Below are 17,124 nucleotides of genomic sequence, written 5' to 3'. Positions count from 1 at the left end.
AGTGAAATGCATTACTTCATGAAAACTGTGGTGTATCATATTTCAAGTTTAATTTGCCAAATATTATGTAACAGTTGATACTCATATGAACAAATATCTTGGCAAAACTTATCAAGGACTAAATTTCTTTGCTATCGAAGAAGTTGATGGTATTTGAATGAATTTCAGTACATATGCTAATGTTTCACTATGTTAGCAGAGTTTTTTTCAACAGGTTTGACAAGCAAAATAATTGTCGGTCTTTTCACTCCTTGAGACAATGGTGTAAGTTTCTGGGTAATCACACTGATTGTGGCAGGATTATTTAGTCCATCTTAACTGTGGTTTATTTACGAATGCTGCTGTTTGAATTAACTGGCTAAACTCACATCCGGAAAACAGCCGTATCCAAATAGGCGAAGGTACAGGTTGAATAGAAAAGAAAAAAAGTGAAGGAAATTCATAGAAAAAAAAAGTACATTTACTTCAGTGGCACAAGCCTTTACACTATCTCAGAGCATTTATATGATCTGTAGGACTTAATAGAAGTCAGACTTAAAATATTTGAGAAACATCCATTTCAGCTCACTGCATATATAATTTTCCATTCAACAATTTGTTAAATATTAGGAACTTATAAGAATTAGAATTAAGAAACTAAAACACATTCCTTTTTACTGTTTGTAACACAATGTTTTGAAACAAAATACATTTCGCTATAGCTTCAAACATTACTGAGAGTTGTTCAGAAAGTGCTATTTGTGCCTGCTTAAATTTTGTTTCCTCCACAGTCTGACTTTGATATTGCTGCTCCCACTCTCAGAATTGGTATATAGTTAAAAAAATTGTATATGGAGAGTTTAAAACAATTTTACCCGTGCAATGAATCAGAAGCCCACTGATCTACAAGCATAAATCATGTGGAAATTTGGTTATTTGAATTAACACATTCCTAATTCACAGAAAACACAGGTTTATTACAATTAAATATCACATTATTTTGAATAGAAGGAAACAGCAACTTGTCCAGTTTAAACAACTTTATTACATAAAATAACATGTAAATATTGCACACTTGATACTAAATGTTACACATTGAGTTTTACATGGAGACTTTCTGCTGAATAAGCATATATACCGTCCACACACCAAAACAAATTTAAAACAAACTTTGTCTTAGCATTGCAGATTGCCCAACAAATTTAATTTGACAAAGACTTGACAACAGAGCAGTATGAAGACATCGCAATCAAAAGAAATAATTTACAACAATATGCAACATAATACAAATTTTAAGCTGTTTGAAAATAACAAAATACATAAGTCTGACATTCTCCAGAGACCATAAAAAGAAAGATAAAATTCATTCTAATCTAAAGTTATTCATCTGAAATGAGCAACCAATTTTACATGCCAAACAACTTTCTTAAACTTAGTGAGCATTGTTGGGAACAGATTGTTCCGTAAATCTCCTGATCCAATGAAGGAAAATTAACCTCATTTCCAGGTCCTTAAAATGTGAAGCTACACAACCATTTCCTCATTGAATGTTGAAAAGAATTTGGCAATGCATTGTCCCCCTCCCTACCTTTGCCACAATAACTCATGATCTTTACCAAAATTTAATCTCATCCAACTGGTATATACAGTAAGATCAGTTCTTGTATAAAAACAAAGCAAACAGAAATCTGGTGTTTTAATTTAATTCAATATGTATTAAGACAACAGGAAACAAAACATATTCAAATCAAAACAGGTTCCCGAGTTACTTAAATTCTATTATGATCAATCATTATTCAGAACAGTATAACATTGACACTTTAGATTGTTAAAACTATATTTGATATTACATAATTTAAGGACATTTAAAGACATACATAATTGTTTCATGTCCCATTTTCCATGTAGTGACTACAATAATATTTCTACAATAATGATATCAGCTTAAGTTCAGTTAACATATTTGTTCCATGAAAGGTTCAAGCTCCAGTTTAACAGATGCCTGAATTTCCCCAAGTGGATGCAATCTGCATCCATTCGGCCAACGTCAATCTTGCTGATCTTATAAAAATAGCCCAAATATAAAAAAGGAGAGAGTTTGGCTTGAGCAAAATGGAAGGAAAATGCTAACTTTATTTCATTTATTCCTTCTTTAAACTGGGAGAAATGAAATTTCAAGCCATTCAACCATTATGTGTGCATGTTTGACAAAGATTTATAACCTACATGGGGAAAGCTTCTCAACTTTGAATGTAACTTAGTCCTGTGATATAAATAAATTATGAAGAAACAGAATGACATCCAGGTATCCAAGAAGATAAATTTAAATGAAAGATCAAAACATTTCAATAAAGCACCAACAGTTTTTTTTTGGAGATGTTCCTGTACTTATATTCAATGACAAGTAGCAGCTTTTAAAAAAAACAAACAGTGCAACTTTAGCAGACACAAAATCAATGGCCCAGCCAATTATTTTGGGAATTTGTAATGAAGAAAGTACCCTTAGGACAGCAACAGGCAAACAAGAGTGACAATAGATTAAAAAAAACTAATCCAAGCACAATATCTTGGAATTTTTATCTTTTAATACTTGCACTAGGAATAAAATTGACAAAACGATAACTTTTGCTATATTGCTTTTATTTCCGAGAATCCTTAAGACAAACAGAAAAGATTTCAAGTTCCTCAAGGCAGTAAACAAGGGTATGAAAATGACAAAACATGCAGAATTTACAATTTTTTTCGTTCCTTCTCAAAGGAAAATTGAAAACATAAATGAACACAGTCAATTTGACAATATTTTCACTTGACACTATGTAGAGGAAAGTGCAGAAAGACAAAATGAGCTGAAAATTCCTTCAGTTGTTCTTTTTTTAAAAAATTAGCCCAATGGTCATTGATTGAGAGAGACTAAAGCTGCCATAAATACTGCACAATTTATACCCAAAATTAAAATGCTAGTAATTAGACAATAGTTCAAAGACTTGGCATTAATATCACACCCATGACATCTTAAAGTGCTTTAAAGACAATGAAACAGTCATTGCTGCAATGCAGAAAACAGCATTCGAATGGCACACAGCAACATTTCACAAACAGCAGATTATCTGTTTTTATTGATTTTAGTATTGGTAATTAAGACACGTGGAAAACTCTTCTGCTGTTCTTCAAAAAAAAAACACCATGGGATCTTTTCCACCAAAAAAAAAGGGCAGGCAAGGCCTCTATTTAACGCCATTATCAGAAAGATAACAAGCCCAACAGTGCAGCAGTCAACCAAATTTTGTACTCAAATCTCCAACATGGCACTTGATCCTCAACCTTCTGATTCAGAGATGAGTTTCCTACCAACGAATAATAGCTATTGGTCTTACCTGGTACATTCCCCAGTGGGGGAGAAAAGCTTAATGGTATGTTGGCCTTCATTGTGAGAAGTTGAGAGGATAGGAGCAGGGATGTGTTGTTATACAGGGCCTTGGTGAGGCCACACCTAGAATATTGTGTACAGTTTTGGTCTCCTTTTCTGAGGAAGGATGCTCTTGCTCTTGAGGGAGCGCAATGAAGGTTTAACAGGCTGATTCTGGGGATGGCGGGTCTGACACATGAGGAGAGATTGACCAGGTTGGGATTGTTTTCACTGGAGTTCAGAGACTTATAAAATTCTAACAGGACTGGACAAGGTAGATGCAGGGAGGATGTTCCCGATGGTAGGTGTGTCCAGCACCGTGGGTCACAGTATGAAGATTCAGGGTAGACGATTTAGAATGGAGATGAGGAGTCATTTCTTCACCCAAAGAGTGGTGGGCCTGTGAAATTCATTACCACAGAAGTAATTGATGCCAAAACATTGAATATATTCAAGAGGCAATGAGATTTAGCACTTGCGATGAATGGGATCAAAGGTTATGGGGAGAAAGCAGGATTAGGCTATTGAGTTGGACTATCAGCCATGATCATGAAGAACGGCACAGCAGGCTCTACGGACCCATTGACCTCCTCCTGCTCCTATCTTCTATGTTTCTATGTTTCAATGTAACCTTCACAACTCAGCAGTTATGGTGACAATGCAAAGGCGATCGGTCTCATCTCACATCAGATTCAGCCAGCTTTGAGGATTGAACTGAAGTTTACAAGCTTCTTTCAATCTGCAACCATCTCTTGCCATGATGAAGAATCAATGCTTTTAACAAAAATAGGTTCAAGGGTTTCAGTAATAACAAAAACAGTGCGCAACAGCTCAAATTTAAGCCGACTGCTCATCCCTAATATGCTTTTAATTTTCCATCTACTGTATTTAGAAGGTAAGAAAAAGTTATTCCTTGAAACATCTATTTTTGATTTAAATACTTGTCACTTGTGACAGAAATGATGAATAATTATGCACATTTTAATATCATAAAATACTATTATTTTTACATTCTAAGTGCAGAATAGATTAATTTCAGCAAGTTCTGGGAAATGCTTGTGTTTGTGAATACACAAACTTTTAAATACAATATCTATATGAGCATCAATTACCACAGCTTTACACTCTTCAACTTAGGTTGGTGCTACATGTTTCAACAATGCAGCAACATGATCTTGTCATAAAAGCTTAGCTATTTAGATCACTTAGTGACTGATTAATAGAAAATGAATAAAACATTATGCATACATTTGCAGATACTAAGTACATAAAATCTAGAGCGCCCCTGGGAGGTCAGTTTTTCAGTCCTAGTTCATATCAACAATGCTTCCATTTTTCTTCAATAAATTGGTTCCCACATATACTATCACAAAATACTACCCTCAGTTCTATCAAGCCCAGGGCATCTACAATTTAAAGTCATGGTTTGCTGGGGGGAAAATTACTACTTCAGTCTCTGACCTCTTCAAGTGTACGAGTGGAAAAGTTAATTGCTATCTCTGCACAAAGAGAATTTCACAAAATCAACTTGTTCAACTTGAAGACTCAACATTAAAGCGACAACACTGGCACTTTGTACCCAGCAACTACAGACAAACTGATATGGAGGTCAGCAAGTCATTGTGGAAAGCATTCAATGATCAATTACTGTCCAGATAAGATTGCATCCTGTATGGAATATGGTTTAAAATGTACAAAAACTAGACACTGATTAATAAAATTGTAATCAGAAAAAAATAACACTCATTAATATAATGACCTATTAGTTTAAAAAGAGTGGTTAAATGTAAACAGTCAGAAAACCCTTAAATTTTAATTCTTCACTTTCTTATCACATCTTAGTTCAAAGCAAAGTTCCCTTTTGATCTTGACATAAGTATTTAGTAGCAAGTCATCAGGAAACAGAAACATTCCATACGAGGTTATAATTAACTGAGTCGCTGACAACCTATCTTTTAGTCAAATCCTGAACATTTGAAGGTACATCACAAGAACACCATAAATTTTGTCATTTTCATAGTAAATTGTTTCAGCTCTCATCACAATCAGTAATAATCATGAAATAGCTATATTTCCACTTGAAGTATCACATTGGAGTTAGTTGCTCAAAACATGTATTTTCAAAAGAATGATCACAACTGGAAATATTTATCACAAAAATATTCAGTTTTACGTCAACGTGCAAATAAGCAGGTTCAATTACTAAATTTTAGAGCAGCGGTCAATACTTTTGAAATTATTTGAAATAATATGTTTTTGTTAGTTGGTACTTCTCAGAGTACCCACCAGCAAAATGTATATTTGAAAAGAAAACAATAAGATCGATGAGGTGAAGCATGGTGAAAGGGAAAGTTTCTAACAATGATTCTCGATTTCAAAAAAGTGCCTTGATTCTCATTTAAAAAAAAAAGAAATTTTTTCAAGTTTTGTGAATTATGAAAAGGTTTCCCATTTCAAATAAATGGATCAATAAGATTTGGCAATTTACCATAAGTTGGATGTGAAATAATGCTCAACATTACTACAAGGAAATGCTTAAAACAGTTTTGCAAATCAGTGAAGTCAATATTTTAGAGCATTCAGATTTAGTCTGTTCATCATATTTCTTGTAGTGTAGAAATTTGTGTGCAGCAGAAATGCTTCGTGAATATATTCTATCAGCTATTCAGTAGCCAGCATCAAGTCAACTTATTTTATTGGATTTATAACATTTCCTCCAGTTATATCTTTAAGCCACAAATAAGGGGGTGAACTAACTCAGTTGATTGGACAGCTGGTTTGCGATATAGATTGAGGCCAACAGTGTAGGTTCGATTTCCACATCAGTTGAGCTTACCATGAATGACTCCCCTTCCCAAGCTCTCTGCTCATCTGAGTGTGTTGACTCTCAGGTTAAACCGTCACCAGTCATCTCTCTCTAATGACAGCAGCCCTTGGTTTGATACAATTATAGTAACTTTAAAATCCGATTGAAAATTGTATTTAGGAATATTTCCATACAACAAAATTAAAATTCTCAAAAGACATTTGTAAAAGTGGTATTTAAAAATAAATCTAAGCTTTAAAAATGTACATATCATTGTGTCTTTTAAAATGTAGTTTCTTGATTAAATCCGATCATAACTGAAACCACGAGAATGTATTTCAGCCTTCCATTCCACAAGGATGAAAGATATTGTGCCAAAGAATCCAGTCATGCCAAGGATAAGCAGCTGCCACTTTAGCAGTAGATAATTGCTGTAGCCAAATGCTATTGCTGCACTGATAGACTGGTGGAGAGAGAAAAATAGCATTCAATGAATATATTGCTCAGAAGAAACTTCAATGTATAGGATAAACAAAAGTTTTTAACATTAACATTGAATATTAAACCAAACCTTGTATTGCTACAATTAATATATTGTTATGAATATTTATCTATTGCCCTCAGATCAAGTACACACACAAGAAAGCAGTTCACACTTACTTGCACAAACTTGAAGACAGCAAACGCAGGGGCACTTTCTTCAGAGTACATATATCCTACAATACTAAGGAGTTGTGTGTTGAAACAACTATCACCTAGTCCCAGGAGGAAACTGCAAACCATGGCAATGATTTTGCTGTGGAGTAAAAAAAACAAATTATGAGCTGGAAAATTCATCAACACAAACATAAAACTTGTAGTATATCTCTATCACTCAAATGCTGAAGAAATTTTAACTCGTGTTTGGTCTTTGGGAAAAGGCAAGATAAAACTAAACAACTGTTTTTCAAAACTGAAATTACAAGAATTCATTTCTGTCTATCATTGCACAAGGACAAAGAGACTGCAAAGATCCTAGAAGCACCAAGTAAAGGCACTCTGTGCAGTCAGGGATTTACTGCTACAGGAGCTATTGCTCAGACTCGGAGTGTGGCAGACCAAGCCGCAGATACTTTGACACATTAGAGTGGGGGAGACTTACCTGCAAGTTTTGTAACAAGGGACAGACACACTAATTAAGATAGGGTTTTCTGATATGGTGAGTCATCAGGAGCAGAGAAGTGTGACTGCAAGTAAGGCAGGTAAGGAAACTCAGAGCAGAAACCACAGCTTTTGCTGTTGTCCAACAGGTTTGAGATTTTTTTTCAGTTTGCTTGGATAAAAGTGAGGGCTGCAGGATGGATGAGCTAAATGATCGTGACACTGTCATACAGGACACTATTTAATTAGCGGGAGTAAAAAAGCAATGTCGTGGTAGTAGGAGACAGTGTAATAAAGTGAATTGACTTTTCTTTGCAGCAAAGAGCGACGGTTACCTGTTGCTTGACAAATGTCAAGTCCAGGATATCTGCTCATGGTCAGAGAGAAATTTGGAGTGGGGAAAGGGAAGATCCAGTTGTTGTGGTTCATGTAGGTACCAGGAACATACACAGGTCAAAGAAAAGGAGTTCTGCATAGTCAGCATGAGGAGCTGGGCATCGAATTAAGTAGAATTTCAAAGGTAATAAACTCTGGGTTATTACCGGAGCTATGTGCAAATTGGGATGTGAAAGTAAGATTCAAGAGATCCATGTGTAACTCAGAGGCTGGTGTGTGAGAAGTGGGTTCCACTTGACGGGCCACTTGTACTGGGAGAAGTGAGATCTTCACCATTGGGACTGTCCAATGTCAAACTCTGCTGGGATTAGTGTTCTAACCAGCTGCATAACTGGAGAAGTAGAGAGGAGTTCAAAAAAAATTACTGGAGGCAATGGATCAAATTTGGCAAACACGGCACGAAGAGTAGAGACAAGATGTTAAAGAAAGGTATTAATGCCGGAAATGATAAACAGGCTGTGATAGGAAGGGGTGGAGTGAGCAAATCCAAGATTAAATCAACAGATAAAATTAGATTAAAGTAATAAAGTGTGAAGGCACTTCTGAGATTGAATTTTACATACAGTTTGAGGGAGAGAAGACTGGATCCAAGACTAGCATTTTATTTTTAAATAAGGACAATTGTGAGCCATAAAGTAAAGCTAGCTAAAGGGAGCTGACAAACTAGGTTAAGGAATAGGTAAATAGAGATGCAGAGGCAGACATTTAAAGGTATATGTCAGAATATACAGAACGGATGCATTTCAGTAAGAAAGGAAAATTCCAAGGAAGGGACTTTCCATTTGGTCACAGAATCTCAGAATTGTTATGGCTCTAAAGAAAGCTATTCGGCCCATAATGTCTGCACCGGCTCTTCAATGAACTTTACAATTTAGTGCCATTTGCCTGCCTTTCACCTATACTCTTGCACATGGTTCCTATTTAAATAATCATCAGATGCTGTCTTAAAAGCCTCAATTTACTCTGGCTCCAACATGCTTCCAGGTAGTGCATTCCAGAAAAAGCTTTTTTTCTCACATTACATTTGCTACTTTTGCAAATCAGTTCCCTCTTGTTCTTGATCATTTTACAAGCAGAAATAGTTTCTCCTCTACTCAGGCATCTCATGATTTTGAAAACTTTCATCAGCTCTCCTCTTGGCCTCCTCCTCTCCAGAGAGAACAGTCCCAACCTCTCCGATTTATCCTCATAACTGTAGTTCCTCACCCCAGAAGCATTTTGGAACATTTCTTCTGTACTCTGTCCAATGCATTTCCTTGCTTCCTAATCATACCACCCAAAAATATACACGACACTCCAGATGAAGTTGATCAAATGCTTTATACAAGGTCAGCATAACCACCTTTCTCTAGTCCACTACACCGCTACTGGTTAAGGTCTGGATGCTGAATGCTTTATTAACCGATCTCTCAACCTGTTCTGCCACCTTCAGTGTTCTGCTCATATATACAGCTAACTCTCTCTGATTGATAAAGACCATAAGGCAGAGGAGCAGAAGTAGACTATTCAGTCCATTGAGTCTACTCACAGTTCAATCAAAATATGGCACCTCAAGTGCACTTTGCTGACTTGTCCCCATAATCCTTGATTCCCGACTGATTAAAAATCTGTCCATCTCAACTTTGAATATACTTAATGACCTCGCCTCAACAGCTCCCTGTGGTAAAGAATTCCACAGACTCACTACCCTGAGAGAAGAAACTCCTCATCTGTCTTATACTTGCGAAACCTTAAACTAAGACAATGCTGTCTGGTCCTAGACTGTCCCATAAGGAGAAATAACCTTTCCGCATCTACCCTGTCAAGACACCTAAGAAACTGGTATGTTTCAAGAAGATCACTTCTCATTCTTCTGTATTCCAACGAGTACAGGTCCAACCTATTACATCTCATCTTCATAAGACAGTCCCTCCAGACCTGAAATCCGCCTTCTCTGAACTGCCTCTAATGCTAGTATATCTTTCCCTAGATAAAGGTGCCCAAACTGTTCACAATATTCCAGCTGTGGTCTGACTAGTGACATGTAAAGTTTTAGCAAAATCTCCCTATGTATTTTCTCCATTCCCTTTGAAATAAAGACATTCAAATGCCCCCTTATTACCCTTTAAACCTGGATGCTAGCTTTCTGTATCATGGATGAGGAGGACCAATCCCTCTGTTTTGTTGCGCTCTGTAGTTTTTGTCCATTTAAATGATATTCAGCTCCTCTATTCTTCCTTCCAAAGTGCACAACCGCACATGATATTCCAAAGGTTTTAAGAAGAATAGCCCTACAACCTGAAGTATTATAGCTCCTTTTGTATACTATGTCCAGGTTCTTTGTACATTAATGCATCACCTCAGCTTTGTGTGTGCTGAACTGTATCTGACACCTGTCTGCCAACTCCATCAACTTATAAGACGTTATAGTGAACTCAAAATCTTGACTAGTTCTCGCTCCACAGATGCTGCCAGACCCATTAAATTTCTCCAGCATTTTCTGTGCTTGTTTCAGATATCCAGCATTCACAGTATTTTGCTTTAATGTTTAATTCATAGCCATGTCTCCTCCAGGCATGCCCACCTCGAAGAAGTTTTGCCCTTTGTCTGATGGTGTTTCAGTTTAATCTTTCAACTTGTTCACCTTCATTGCTTTCTTTTACCCTCTTAATGTTTGTTGAAGTGTATGCCAAAACTCACTTTCACAGCCACATCTCTTTCCTTAGTGGCCATCTCCACTCTGCCTTACTGTGCATGGATTCCAACCTTCATGTTTCAAACCCAAACAAGATTACAGGAATTTGCAAGACTTTTAGTGCTCCTCAGATAGTTACTGTCACAGCATCCTGAGATCCACACTTAGTGTCGCGCACCACCACATCCACATTCTTGATCTTTACACAACCAGCACTGCCTCACACTATTTCAAAGTTGTCCCGATCAGCAGTTTCATTCCATTTTTTTGTTTCATTTGATGCTTTAACAAGAAATGTTTTCTCTTCTTTTCTGGTGTTGAAAAATAAAATTCCTCAAGAATCATCCTGAAATCAAACCATTAACTGTTTTTCTCTCCATATTCTTCCAGACCTGCTGAGTTTCTCCAGAGTTTTGTGTTTATTTCACCAACTTGTCTGCATACTTTTGGAGTTGTGAACGATTCTTCTCACAGTTTACAATGCTCCCAAGTTTCAGATCAACCACAAACTTCGAAACTATCACCTGGACACCAAGATCTCGATCATTAATATATAATCAGGAAAATCACAGGTCCCCATACTGACTTCTGGGAACTCCATTACAAAACTTTCTGCAGCCCGAAAATACTAGTTAACCATTATTGTCTGCTTCCTTTCACTCAGCATGGTCTCTCTTATTGTTATAAAATTATAATCCCACATGACATCTGAGCCTGTAACTATCTAATCTTATTTATGCACTCATGCACATGCATAGTAAATCCAATTTAGACTTAATTAGTTGCTCCCTTACCTACAACTTCACCCAATGGCTTCCTATTGTCTCCTAGTGCTCTCCATCTCTCCAAGTATTGTGTGCACCCAGGTATTCCTCCCTAGTATTGTCTCTTGGTTCCCAAACTCGCTGAATTACTTTCAAGCCCTCCCAACATCATCAACAAAACACCCTCCAAGAAACTGAGTCCCAACTCCATTCAGTGCAACCTACGATGCCTGTAGAAGTGCCATCTTTTCAAGAGCTAATCCCAGTGTGTGAGGAATCTAAAGCCCTCCTTCCTAGATCATCTTTCCAGACACATTCATCTACCATATCCATCCAGTTCTGGATGCACTTGCACATGGTGCTGGGAGTAATCCAGAGATTATTACATTTGAGGTCCTGCTTGTTAATTTCCTAACTAGTTCCCTAAATTCAAACTGCAGGATCTTATCCTTTTTACTTTCTAATGCATCGGTCCACATTGGTATCACAGTCTCTGCCTGTTTACCAACTCCCAGAGAATCTCCTGCAGCTACTCTGCAATTTGCTTGACCCTGGCACGAGGCAGGTAACATACCATCCTGGAATCACACTTGCAGCCATACAAACACCTGTCTGTTCCTCGAACAAATTAATCCCCAATCACTATAACTCTTCCTTTCTTTTTCCTCCCCTCTTGTGCAGCAAAACCATTCACAATGCCATAAACATGGCTCTGACTACACTCCCTTGAGGGCCCAATTTCCAAAGTGGAAAACAATTTGTTCACTGAGAAAGTTAAAGCTGGTACCAAAGCGAATAATGAAAAAGCTGAACTAATAACAGCAAATAGGCAGATGGCCTGCATCCTAGAATCTTAAAAGAAGTGGCTAGTGAGATAGTTGATGTGTTGGTTTGAATTTTTCAAAATTCTCTGGATTCAGGGAAAGTTCCATTAGATTGGATGATCGCAAGTGCACTTCGTCTATTCAAAAAGCAAGTGAGCCAGAAAGCAGAAAACTACAGGCCAGTTTGCTCGACATCTGTAATAGGGAAAATGTTTGAAGCAATTATTAAAGACATTATCACAGCGCACTTGGATAAGTTTGGAGATGATCAGGCAGAGTTGTAGGCAGCATGGTGGTGCAGTGGTTAGCACTGTTGCCTCACAGCGCCAAGGACCCGAGTAGATTCCAACCTCGGGTGACCGTCTGCGTGGTGTTTGCACATTCTCCCCGTGTCAGCATGGGTTTCCTCTAGGTTCTCCGGTTTCCTCCTACAGTCCAAGGCTAGGTGGATTGACAATGCTAAATTGCCCATAGTGCCCAGGCATGTTTAGGTTAGGTGGGTTAGGGGAATGGCTCTTCAGAGGGGTGGTGTGGACTTGTTGGGTCGAATGGCCTGTTTCCACACTGTAGGGATTCGATGATTTTAACAATTTTTAAAAATCAAATTATTGGATTTTTTTTTTGAGGATGTAACATTCACTGTGGATAAAGGGGGACCCATGGATATACTGAAGATCTGTGCTGGGACTTCAACTTTTTATAATTTACATAAATGACTTAGATGAAGGATGAAGGACATTGTATCATTAGCAAATTTAGCAACAAAGATAGATAAAAATTGTTATGAAAATAATGTATGGAGGCTACAAGGTAAACGAGTATGCAAAAGTCTGGAATTGCAGTGTAATGTAGGAAAAAATGAAATTGTCAATTTTGGTGGGAAGAATAAATATTCTTTATAAAATATTAATATTATTTAAATAGTGGTAGACTGAAAAGCTTGGAGATGCAGAAGGATCTGGGTGTCCTGGTGATGCATAAAAAAGATTAGTACGCAGGTGGGGCATGTAACTGAGAAAGCTAATATAATGCTGTCTTTAATGCAAGGCAAATTAATACAAAAGTAGGGAGATTATGTTTCAGTTATACAGGGCACTGCTGAGACCACATCAGGAGTACTGTTTACAGTATTGGTTTCTTTATTTAATGATGCAAATGCATTGGAGGCAATTCAGAGAAAGTTAACTGGACTAATGTCTGAAATTAGTTTCTTGTTTCATGACGAAATGTTGGACATGACTGAAACACGGAAGGGACGGAAGGAACTTGACAGGGTGAATGTGGAGTGGATGTTTCCTCTTGTGAGGGAATCTAGAACTAGATGTCACTGGTTAAAAATAAGGGATCACCCAGTTAGAACAAAGAGGAGGTTTTTTTTTCTTCTCAGAGGGTTGAGTATCTTTTGAATTCTTTTTCTCAAGTGACAGTAGAAGCAAAGTCTCTGATTTTTTTAAAATACAGATATAGATAGATTGTTAGTAAGCAAGAGGGATCAAGGTTATCAAGATAGGGAGGAATGTGGAGTTGAGGTTACAATTGGATGAACAACCTTATAAAGTGGCAGAGCTTGCTCGAGTATCTAAATAGCCTATTCCTGCTCCTAATATGTTTGCTCATATGTAACTAGTTTATAAACGCATATAAACAATTTTAGAAAAGGTGGAAAGCCAACCCATTTCTAGCAAGCAGCCTTTGCTTCCCCCATTGAAGGTGGGGAAGCTGTCAGCATATTCTTCATATTAGAATAGAGACCTGTTCAAATGAGCAGTCTTTGAAAATCAAGCCAACATCAAGTGATTACATTCCAGACAGGTTCATCCACACATTCCCTTAACATTTGGCTGTGTAAACTTCTCAATGGCCTAAATGGATCCCGTGCCTCCATCACAAGTCTAGGTTACTTGTGCTTCATTTGCATTAACCAAATGCTCAAAGCAAAAGGCAAAATACACGACCAACCTTGGAATTAAGTAAGAAACTCGATCAGTTCCTTCATCAGAAACAATTGGTGAATCCCCTGGCACATTTAAGAATATCAGATAGAAGGCAATAACATGACATAATAAACCCAGAAGAACAACAGGGTTTCTACCAATGCCAAGGTATTTGCTGAGGAATTTGTTCAATAAACCAAAGGTTGCACCACCTAGAAATAAACAAAATGACAAAACTAAGAAAATGCAATTCTGTTTAATGAAATTGGATTTCAATGTTTAATAGTTAATATAATTGCAAATGATTACAAACCTAAGATTTCTCCAACACCAATGAAGATGCCAGATAAACCAACAAGGCTTTTAGCTTCATTCCCAAAGCGATTTGTAGCCCCCAAACAGGTACCATAAACGCCACTAAAAAAGGTTAGTTCAATACCTAGAAAAGGTAATTCAACAATTTCATTGATTTGATCCCTGCATGAGTTTTTTTTAAACTAACCTTTGAAGCATGTGTAGTTTTATCATGCAACTTCCTCAAATTAACTTATGTTAACAAGACAGCCAATTAGTAAATTAACACCGGTATTGTTTACGATAGGTCTACTTCATGTTGTATCATAGCAACTTCAATTATGTGCATACACAGCTAACCATGGAGGCTAAGTATTTACATTCATCAGAGGTTGGATACATAACATGATTTTAGACCCAAGATGTTTGCTCCAGTCACTCTCTTGCTAGGCATATGGTAACGTTTCAAAATGAACAGGAACCAAACATCTGTAATCTTAAAACTCCATCAGAAATATTATCCATCAAAACTTAATTTTATTTTTAATGGGTATAAAATATTTCAAATATTAATAATTCAAAAGAATTTCTCCACTTTATGACAGATCAGTTTGAAAAATCTAACTGGAAATTATTTTAAATGAAGAACAAACGAAAAGGTACATTGAGGGTAAGCAATCAAGAATTTTAAAAAAATGATTTTCTTAACAAAGAAAATCTCCTATCCTTACAAACTCCAAGTTCAAATTTATATGACTTGTAGAGGGATCTTACCAGTATAAGCAATAGTTATACATAGAAGCAGCATATCTTTAGTGAAGAATATACAGATCGCACTTCCTATTAAAGAAAGAAACGACCTGTTAACACAAAAGATTAACAAAGTTCCTTGAACAAATTACTGAAAACCGACAACTGACTACTTACACATGGACATACAATGCAGAAATTTAATGGAACCGACTAGTTCTTAGCAGTACGTCCCATAAATGGTCAGGTGCCCTTTTTTTTCAAGAAGCCGTTTTGGCTTGGCTTTTTAACTCAGCCAAAAATCACATTTCTCACATATTAAGCACTTTGCTTTCTTTCAAAGTCCACAATACCAGAGAGAGAGGAAGAGAACTGAACGTGTTCTTTAGTCATAATCAATTTGGCTATACAGGCGGCATGAGGTCTAGGAGATCAGCAAAATAGTTTACTCCAGAGCCATTGCCAACAGACAGATGAGTGTGGGTCTCAGATACCTGGTGACACAACAAAATATTACATCACTTAGCATAAAGTGGAGAGATAGCAGTATGGTGCTAATGGCACCTGACAAGTAATCCAGAGGCCCAGACTAATGATCTTCAGTTCAAATTCTATTATGGCACCTGTTGGAATTTAAATTCAAGTAATAAATCTGGAGTTAAAAAGCTAGTCTCAGTAATAATGGTTATGAAGCCATTGTTTATCTGTCATTAAAAAAAAAAAAATTGGTCACTCAACTCCTTTAGGAAAAGGAATCAGTTTTCCTTAGCTGCTTTGGCCTTAACGCGACTCCAGACCCACATCAATGTGGTTGAATCGAAATGCCCTCTGAAATGGCCTAGCAAGCAACTCAGTTAGATCAAACGACTAATAAATCAAAAAGGAACAAAACCACCTAGCATTGTCATTTCTGGATGCTGAACTCAAAGATACAGCCAGCCTTGTTCACCCTTGAAAGCTCTCCTTCCTAACACTGGGGGCTGTGCCAAATTTGGGAGTTGTTCCATAGTTTAGTCAAGCAAAAGGCTGATGCAATCCTGCACACCAAATCACACCTTCCAGACAATATCCCAGACAGATCGTCATCACCAACCCCCAATAGAAGAGTGACTTGATAGCACCACAATTGACCGAGCTGGATGACAGTCTTGAAAAACAGCAGCTAGACTGGATCTACTGCAAGTAGCAAGTGTAACAGAGGGAAAAACATACCTGACCACACTTTCAGCAATCAACATGTAACTGATGCATTTGTCCATAACAGTACTGGTAGGAGTGACCACTACACAATTCCTGTGTAGAAAAATTCCTGTCTGCACACTGAGAATACTATCTATCTACCATGTTGCGCAGCATTATCACTGTGCTAAATGGGATAGATTTAATAACAGATACGGCAACTGAAAACTGGATATCCATGAGGTCCTGTGGACTATCAGCAGCAGAATTGTATTAAATCCTAATCTGTAACAATATTAGCATTCTGACATTTACCCTACTCCAGCTTTACCATGAGGCCAGTGACTCAATAATGGTTTAATGAAGAGGTCAGGAGGGTATGCCAGAAGCACCACATGACATACCTAAAAGTGAGGTGTCAAACAGATAAGCTATAATACAGGGCAACAAGCATACCGAGCAGCATTTGATGGACAGATCTCTACAGTGCTGTAACATTGCTCATGAATGGTAGTGAACAGGAGGATCAGCTCTACAAATATCCCCTTCCTCAATAATGAGGGAACCTAGCAACTCTGCTTGTACTAGTATATTTAATATTAATAGAGCAATATATTATTATGTATTAATATCACATCAAACAAGGAGAAAACATTTGCAACCATCTCCAGCCAGAAGTGATGAGTGAATGGTTAACTTGGGTTCCTTCTGAGGTCGTTGACATCATGGTTCTACCAGTCTTCAGCCAACTTGATACATGCCACATGATCGCAAATAAAGAAATGGCTGAAACACAGGACACTGCTAAGGTTACCAGCCCTGAAAATATTCAGAAACAGTACTGGAGATTTATGCTCCAGATTAACTGCACCCACAGCTAAGGTGTTCCAGTGCAGCTACAACAATAACATCTACCCAGCAATATAGGAAATTGCCCAGTACAAATCTAACACTGCACATTATTGCTCTACTCAAGCA

At 37.3% G+C, this 17,124-nt stretch overlaps 1 protein-coding gene across 1 annotated transcript in view; it reads right to left on the bottom strand.

The window, feature by feature from the left end:
* Positions 1-1,004: 1,004 nt before the first annotated feature.
* The window catches only part of mfsd11 (major facilitator superfamily domain containing 11), a 28,763-nt gene continuing 12,643 nt past the window's right edge, over positions 1,005-17,124 (bottom strand). Inside the window, exons 6-10 of the mRNA XM_048611114.1 lie at positions 14,992-15,057; positions 14,237-14,362; positions 13,949-14,135; positions 6,852-6,987; positions 1,005-6,654 (exon numbers count right to left, since the gene is read on the bottom strand). Of these exons, the coding sequence (XP_048467071.1) occupies positions 6,493-6,654; positions 6,852-6,987; positions 13,949-14,135; positions 14,237-14,362; positions 14,992-15,057 (677 nt within the window). The 3' untranslated portion in view covers positions 1,005-6,492. The remainder of the gene's footprint in view (positions 6,655-6,851; positions 6,988-13,948; positions 14,136-14,236; positions 14,363-14,991; positions 15,058-17,124) is intronic.

This window comes from Rhincodon typus, chromosome 23 (assembly GCF_021869965.1).
Source record: "Rhincodon typus isolate 14 chromosome 23, sRhiTyp1.1, whole genome shotgun sequence".
Classification (NCBI taxonomy): domain Eukaryota; kingdom Metazoa; phylum Chordata; class Chondrichthyes; order Orectolobiformes; family Rhincodontidae; genus Rhincodon; species Rhincodon typus.
Note: the sequence above shows the minus strand (reverse complement) of the source record. Positions and strands in the feature narration are given on the sequence as shown.